At 32.0% G+C, this 8605-nt stretch overlaps 1 protein-coding gene across 8 annotated transcripts; it reads left to right on the forward strand.

Moving 5' to 3' along the window:
* The first annotated feature begins 2666 nt into the window (after nucleotides 1-2666).
* Nucleotides 2667-8318, forward strand: LOC129316002 (uncharacterized). Of its 8 annotated transcripts, none has more exons than XM_054960219.1 (10): nucleotides 2668-2742; nucleotides 5737-5807; nucleotides 5902-6494; nucleotides 6568-6777; nucleotides 6847-6928; nucleotides 7011-7100; nucleotides 7232-7495; nucleotides 7575-7678; nucleotides 7755-7851; nucleotides 7957-8318. In XM_054960219.1, the coding sequence occupies exons 2-10, from the start codon at nucleotides 5742-5744 to the stop codon at nucleotides 8104-8106; spliced, it is 1656 nt and encodes a 551-aa protein (XP_054816194.1). In that variant the 5' UTR covers nucleotides 2668-2742; nucleotides 5737-5741; the 3' UTR covers nucleotides 8107-8318. The 8 variants fall into 8 exon arrangements, with proteins under 8 accessions (XP_054816195.1, XP_054816194.1, XP_054816197.1 ...); XM_054960221.1 differs by lacking the exon at nucleotides 2668-2742 and adding an exon at nucleotides 4238-4969 and having other exon boundaries at nucleotides 7011-7052; XM_054960216.1 differs by lacking the exon at nucleotides 2668-2742 and adding an exon at nucleotides 4243-4969.
* Nucleotides 8319-8605: the final 287 nt, after the last annotated feature.

Here is an 8605-nt window from a genome sequence, read left to right on the forward strand (position 1 = left end):
TTCACATATTAACGTCCTATCGAATACTACCTTGTTATAAGTTTCTCTATCTGAAAGGACCAATATATGTGTGTCTATATATATAATTTATAAATTTATAATAAGCTATACGATTCATAGGGTATAAATAGTAAAACTTACATCAAGCTCTACACCAAACATGGGTATATACTACAATCTAGTTTGCCAAAAATCCCTCAACGTTTCAATTTCAAAACGTCAATTGTATTACAGTTTTCATAATTTTCCTGTTTTCATGAGCACATGCTTTCAAGGACATGTTTTTCTGCTCACTAGTTCAAAACCTTGTGCTTAAACTAGCTTCTACCCTTGTTGTATTGCAAGGAAACTTCTAAAAAGGTGCATGTAATAAAAAAAAATTAGTAAATATTCACTACAAAAAATTATTACAATAAAAAAGGAAATTAAAGACGGCCTAATTATCATCTCTAATAGAGATAAAAATAGAGAATAATTATATTTTTAAAATTGGGTTTAATTTAAAAAATATTTTAAAATATAGAGATAGATTTAGAGACAGATTACATACATATCTAAAAAAAAACAGTGTTGCAAAATCTGTCTTCACTTCTATCATTATCCATTAAAAAATTAATTTTTTTAAAAAAAATGTTAGAGTTAGTTTAGAGATGAATAAATTTTATCCCTAAACTAGTCATCTCCAAATCTATCTCTAATATTAATTTTATATTTTTTTAAATTTAGAGACTTAATTTGAGATAATTTTTTATTATAAATTTTTAGAGACAAAAATTTAACCATCTCTAATTCCTTCCCTATATTTCTTTAAAATTTCATAATTTTATTTTTATTAATTTAGAGATAGAATTAGAGATGATTAAATAAATATATTAGAGATAGAATGATTTTTGTTTCTCAATTCATTTGGAATTCAAAGTAGAGACAAATTTTGAAATGGGATCATATTTTTAATTTTTTTAATTTTTGAATTATCAAATGTCTTAATACATGTTTGAAATATATTAAGATGAAAATTAAATTTAAAAGACATAGAAAATGTTTCATCATTGTTTAGTGAGCTTCCCACTCAATGCAAACAACAAAAATTTAAGATTTGCATTCAAAAACATTTATCTTTAAAATTTATAATGTTTGAAAATATTTTGCACATCATTTAAATTTTTCTTTTTTTTTTCTCTTTCTCTAAGTTTAACCATTCTCATTTTCTAAATTCTTATTTAATATTCATTAATTTATTATATAATCATAATTGATTGAATTTTTTAATCTCTTCTGTGTTATTCATATTTTTCCTTCACTACTTTTATAATATTTAATAATTTTTTACCAAATAACAATATTATCTTATGATAAGTCACTAGCAATATTTTATAACAACATATTAAAAAGAAAATAAAATCCAAAACATCTATAAAATTGAATATTAAGAAGAATTAATAAAATATGTTTGAAATGACCATAAATAATATTTATACTACTAGAATTAATTATTTTAGTGAAAAATATCATTTTAATTCTAATTATATATATGTATGAATAATGTAGGAAGGACAAAATAAAAAAAATTTAAAGTACATAAAAAATAATTATTTTGTTGACATATAGTATAACATAAAATTATATAAATAAAATAATATTTAATTTATTATAAATAGAATACACTATATATATAACATATTTATAAGATTTAAAATTTAAAATTTGTTTCCTATTAAATAAATTTGATAAAAAATAATTTTTAAATATAAAAATTCATATAAATATATTTAATTTAAATATTTTGTATTTTAAAAATTATTAGTATTCATTAGAAAATTTAAAATTGTTTAAAATGAAAATTAAAAAAATGTATATGGTTAAAATTTTTTTCATTAAAATAATTTTAAAAATAATTTAAAAATTATAAGTAAAATTTATTTGTAAGAAAGTAATGAAAAATATTTAATCATTTTTGGGAGAAGATAAAAATTTTATCACTTATTTATTAATTTTTTAAAATAATATGAAAAAGATAAAAGTAAAATATATTTAATATAAATTAACATGATACATATTTTTAAATAAATTATATAATTAATTATAGTCATTTAAAAATAATGTTTCTATATTAATTTATTTCATTTTAAGTTTATTTTTCTAACAAAATAATTTATTTAAAATATAATATAAATAGTAATATAAATAATTTTATTATATTAATAATTAAAAATAAAATAATATATATATATCTTTTTAATAATACATTATTTTATATATGTACATATAGTTAAATGATTAAATGATATATATTTAATTTTAATTTAATTAATAAAATTATAATAAATATGTGATATGATATGCAGTGATGGCTGACATGACGTGATAACATAATGTGTGATGTGATATTGGTTTAAGTAAAGTCTCTTGGTGTATTGACCGAAAAAAAAATAAATTGCAATGCATTTTAATAGTATAATATATATTGGCACTGATTTGTTAAGTGCAAAGGTCAGTTTAGTGGTAATTGAGCCAAGATTTCATCGCACTGGTCTGAGGTTCGAATTTAAAGAAGGAGGTCTTTTTTTTTTGGATTATTTTTCATCCTTGTGAAATTACCATATTGCCCCTACCATCAGATATTTTTCCCTTCTTCTTTTTTCCTCTTCACTGACCCAACACTTTACTCGTGAGAAATCCCAAATGCTCTGCCCTGCGATCTCAGTTCGCCACCCTCTTCCTTCTGCTGTCATCGCCAGAGACGTAAGTATGCTAGAAATCCTCGCCTCCTTCTCTGTTCGTGCGTTTGATGTTGCTGTTACTGTCATCAGTTTTCTCCATCTTTCGCCCTTTCCTTCTCAGTTTGCAGTAGCTGTTGCTGTCACTATTGCGCCATGCTCACAACTCATTCCTTTTCCATCATCTCTGTCTTCTTCTCCTTCCTTTCTCCGCTGTCTTCAATGTTGCCGGTGTGGTTGTGAACAAGTGTCGTCAACCACTGCTAGGGGGTAATTGTGAACAAGTGTGATTGTGATTTTTCCCTCTCCCCTACTTCATGTTGTTCTTCGAGCTCTGTCCGTGTGGTGATTGTGGACGCATGAGGATCTTTTTCCTCTTCCTTTTTATGCAGCCAGCATCTCTCTTTCCTTCTTCTCGTTTCTACTGTCACTGATTTAAGGCAAGAGTTTCCAAGACTTCTCTTCATTGACTCTGTATGTGCAATGGGTTTTAAGTGGCAAGAATTTCAATTCTTTCTACGTTACCTGCTATGCGTGGGATTAGAAATAGGGATTTGGGAAAGCTGGAATTTAAAGCCTAAGAGGATATTCTCATTAGATAATCTTGTTATATTTGTTTTGAGTCATTGTCAATGAAGATGACCGTGGAAGAGGTGTTTCTTCTAAGCTTAAAAGAAAAACAAAGAAGAAAGAGGTTTCATTGAAGGAATGGAATTTGGGTTGCTTGATTTAATACAAATATTGATATTGATGTTGGGAAATTTTTGGAAATGGATTTGACGAGGGAGAAGCTTGAGATTAGTTTAAGGATAAGTGCTTTGTAGGTGTTCAATAAAATGCCTAAGGAGAATTTGGCATATGAGGGTAGGGTGTGTGTGATGATTATATTGTTGTTGATAAGATAATTGTTAGAATACAATCTTCTTTAATAGAAGTTGGGAAGTTTGATTGGTTTTAATATGGATACAGAACAACCTTGAAAAAAAGAATTGAAGAGGAAAAAAACTTGTTTTATGATGTAAACATTATGCGTAAAAGGTGTTGATACGTATGTCATTAACATTGATTAAACAATTATGGAAGGCATTCATGCTTTCCAATGGAAGTTAAAGTAGAAATTAGAGGTTTTTGGGAAAGATGTTTGAGTTGGTAATCTAAGAATCAAATTACTACTTATATATTCATTTTTGGTATAACCTTGAGATGCTTATTGTAATGTTGAGAAAGATAAAAGTAAATGTTTTTTTTTAATTGTTTCTCTAAATTGTTTAGATTAAAGATTTGGATGGTATAGTACGTTTGAGGAAGTGACGATGATATTATTTAAATATTAAAAATTTTAAGACCAAGCATGATCATTAAAAGATTGATTTGGAAGTAAGTTTTATGTGAAGTATACCACTTTATTATCTTATATCTTCTAAAACCTGTGTACTTCTTTCCTGTGTACTTTTCATCTACAGTTCTTTCCCTCTAATGCCCCTGCTTGCCTTGGGTCATCAGCAGTAGTTTACCGTAAATGCCCTTTGTATGTGGGACCCATCATTTCTGTGTTTACTGTTGTTATTTCTGTAAAATGCCGTCTTCTTTCTCTCATTCCAGGTCATTCTGTCTCTCTTATTCATAATCATGGCCCTCTCACCCTTCTGCACTCAGTGTCACTGTACTCGAAGACTCACCCTCGTCATTGTCGCGACCTCTCTCTGTCTGCAATCCTTCTCCAATCGACCTTCTCTTTGTGTGTGACTCCCTCACGGCCTCGCCACATCTTCTTTGTTTTCCCTTCCTCGGCCGTCGCCGCATTCTGTCTGCCCCATTCTCCCTCACTCTATACTCGAGCTCAAAGTTCGTTCGGTGATGCACTATATAAAAGCTGCAGAGAGAGATTTAGAAGATCACGAAGGTGGTAGCGTTAGAGAGGGGTTTAGTGGATCAGAGGCCTGACCTCGAGCTGAGGCTGAGTGTGGCTCCCTCACGGCCTCACGGCATCTTCTTTGTTTTCGCTAAACCGGCCGTCACCGTGTTTGGTCTGCTACATTCTCCATCACTCCCTACTCGAGCTCAAAGATTGTTCGGTGATGTACTACATAAAAGCAGTGGAGAGAGATTTAGAAGAAGATCACGAATGTAGGAGCTTTAGAGACCGGTTTAGTAGATCAGAGGCCTGACCTCAAGCTGAGGCTAAGTGTGGCACCTTTCATTGATTTTTGGTGAATTTAATCAATTGCTGTTGTCTTTTTCTCAATGTTCTGGTACATTCAGCGTTCCCTGATTGTTGTGAACTAATATATATGCTGTTCATGTCTTTTTTTTCGTTGTGCTTGTCAACCAACTTTCAATGACTTAGGTTGCATCTATTGGCTTGTGATCTATTGTGATAGGGGAGCCAACTATTTGCAAATAGTGAGATAATTTTTTCATTGTTAGTTTCAGGTTGGAGACTTGCCTTGTCTATCTGTGACATTTTTTTTTTTTTTGGTTTATGTGGATTTGCATAGTCATGTATTATTGGAATAGGTCTTTATTTTATTTCTATATAGAAAGTTGGACTATTGTTTTTATTTTCAGTCGTGCGTTTTAGAGAAGAACGGTATGTTGAGGTTTCTGCTCGTATTCGTTGACGGGTATTCATGGATTAGTAGCTGGGTTGCCTTTGATGTATAGTTAGTATTCTGAAGGGAAAAGAAACAGAGGGAACAAGATGGAAAAATAGGAATGTAGAGAGCAGAACTAATATTGTGTAAGAAGAACTAACTTTCAAGATGATGATTATATGATTGTATTTAAGAGTTGATATTTTTTCCTGAGGTTTGTTCCCCTCTTTTTCTGGCATAGTTAGTTCAGTGTTGGTTGGCAAAAATTAAAAATAGTTTGTTCTGTTACTGATGTTACGGATTCATTTACATTATAGTGTCCATCGAGTGAATAATGCTATGAATATGATTAGTGTTCCTGAACATATTAATGTTCGGGAGATGCTTTCTAATTATTATTTGTTTTCTTTTTAAACATGGATAAGAACAAATGCGGGGAAATTGTTCCAGTATATGTTCTGTGAAGTTGCGACCACTCTCACTGTTTCGTGATCCAGTGAGTGTTTGAAGGTTTATGTGATGAAGAAAAATAGTGAAATACTGTGTTATTGAAATGGCACATTGTGTTGTTGTTTTGTGTATTCATGTAGGCTGTTCGGAAGTTATATGGAACGTTGATTGAATTTGTACAGCAGTTTACACAGCAATTAGTGGATTTTGATTGTGGTGAAGGAAACCAAGAAGATGGTGGGAGGAAGGTGGCAGGGGAAGGACATGGGAGAAGACGTTACTCAAGACACCGAGTCAAAGAAGAGGTTGATAACAAGAAGAAAGAGAAGAGAAAGAGGTATTGTGGGTTTGAATCAGAAGATGTAGAGAGGAGAGGAAAAATGTTAGTGCAGCATTCACATAATGTAAGGGGAGAAAAGAAAACAGGAAATGCACGGAAAAATAAAAATGCACGTGGAAATTTAAAAGATGTGACACCAGTGAGAGCCGTGTGCAGAAGTGGTCAAAAGAGGAGTGAGTACAAGTCAGCCAAATCTGTGTTTGCTGAGGGGTCTAAACAATTTGTACAGAAGGCAGCAGTGCGATCGGTGGTGTTGGCTTTGCCAGCAAGGATGATAGGGCGATCTGTGAGGTGTGGTCATAGGAGAGGTCAGCTTAGTGGTGTGGTGGCATATCCAGCAGGCATTGTCCATCGATGGAAGAGAACACCAGCAGAGATACATAATGCAACTAGGTAATTTGATGAATTTCATCCTGCATATCTAACCATTGTATCTTTTTTATGTCCTTTTCTTATTGATGTGTAGTAAAAAGAGTGATATACCACGTCTCAAATGTCAATCGAAAGGGCCAGCTCATTTGCACACAGATTTGGAGGTAGCAATGAAATTATCATTGGACAAGTTCACAGGAGACAAGGAAGGGAGGAAGAGACAGCGTGTACATTTGATGCAGCCATCAAGGAAGGAGGTTTTTGAGTATTGCACAACTAGGAAAATGGGGAAGCGTAAAGATGAGTAAGTTTGTTAATTGAAAAGGTATAGTTAAGAAGTAACCAAATATATCTTCTTTTGACTGGGTTGTAGGACTATTGTTGAGGTTGATGGTTATTACTTGACAAGGAGTGAAGCCCAAAGTCTTGGACCGAGAAGATGTGTAAATGGCACAGTATGTGCATGTATTATGCTTATTTGCTTCACCTTCAAATAACAAATCAATCATGCAATTAATCCTGTGTGCTTTTTTGTAGGTGATAACTTTAGTGGGGCGACTGTTAATGGAAGAGCAAAAGGTAAAACACAATTATATCAAAAGACATATTGTGGACCCTAATTTCTTGGTAAGAAATGATCTAAATGTTACTCTTTCTTGATTGCACGTGTGGGGTGTCGAGAAAATAATTTGATTGTAGAATGTGTGTTTCATCCCAGTTTTGTTTATCTCATTGTTTGTTTTTCATAATTCTTGTAGTTGGAGTCCAATTTGGAGAACCTATTACCTAGACATGTGGGATACAATATCGCAGAGTGTGAATTGATTTTTGCGCCTTTAAATGTAAATAATCATTGGTCATGCTATGTGTTGGAGCCCAAGAGAGGTAAAATGTTTGTGTTGGACTCATTGAATGTCTTAAATTCCCCTTGTGCGAGTGGTGAGATTACACAAGGAAATAAATCAAAAGATGAATGTCGCGGAGGGCGAACAAATCAGGAACCCACAATTATTCAAGTCATGGTATGGCTTTGAACTTTTGCATTGAATAGTAGATAAATGTTGGTTATATTTTCTGACATTGGTTATTTGATTTTGGTAGAGGGATAAATTTATTTTGTTGTTGAAGAAATTGAAAGGGGAGGCAAGCAGTCAATTGATTGATTTGGAAGTCGAAGTTGTAAAGATGGTTAGCCAGCCTGATATGTGAGTTTAAATATGCTAATTGGTTAATTAACCTTGTAAAACGTTTTATATATTAATGTTAGGAAATTTTGTGTAGATTTTCTTGTGGGTTATATGTTGTCTATTGTTTAAGACACTGGGACAATGAAGTTAAAGAGGAATGGGCCGGATTAACAGTGCCTGCTTTCACAATTGTAAGATATTTGAAAAATTTTAAAGCCTTTGTGGTGTCGTAGAAAAAGAGTAGTTAATTTTCATTGACAGTGGTTACTATTTTTTATGCCCCCCTCCCAAAACAGGAGCAACTCTCTGACATGCGTGTGGATATTGTTAATTGGCTTAGTACGCACCCACTTAATATGGTCTCTGAGAGTCTTATGGCTTCTATTGTTGATGGCACAAGAGTTAGTAACCCCAAATGTATAACAAGTGAAGAAGATGATCTGTAGTTATTGCGTGCTCAACCCGCCCTTTTTTGGACAGCTATAACGTATATCGAATGGGAACTATACGGTCATGACGCAAATGAATTGTGTAGTCGCTGGCCACTACACAGTTAATGATTAGCTTTATATTTCGGTCATTGATGTACTGTTGTATTCGTGTTGAAATTGTATGGCTCTATTGCAGTCATTAAATTCTTTTAATATGTTACAAAGTAGGCTTGTGTGATCATTGAAGTTAATTTTTAAATTTTCACATTTTTTTACTTTAGTAATGTGGTTGTACTGTTTTTTTTTTTTTTTTTAATTTTGGAGTTGTATTTTGACTCCTTGGTAGCTTGATAATCATAATTCACAATAATTATCGCTAACTATTGTGCATTAACAAATGACTAACCGCTATCATAATTCACGTGAGGTTGCATCTGACGTTGCAACGTGATATTTGTAAATGTGTTTAGAGTATTTATAGAGTTTATTTGTACTCACGATGTCCTTCGCCATT

Source organism: Prosopis cineraria, unplaced genomic scaffold (assembly GCF_029017545.1).
Source record: "Prosopis cineraria cultivar Desert tree isolate PC_DT_omini unplaced genomic scaffold, ASM2901754v1 PC7, whole genome shotgun sequence".
Lineage (NCBI taxonomy): Eukaryota > Viridiplantae > Streptophyta > Magnoliopsida > Fabales > Fabaceae > Prosopis > Prosopis cineraria.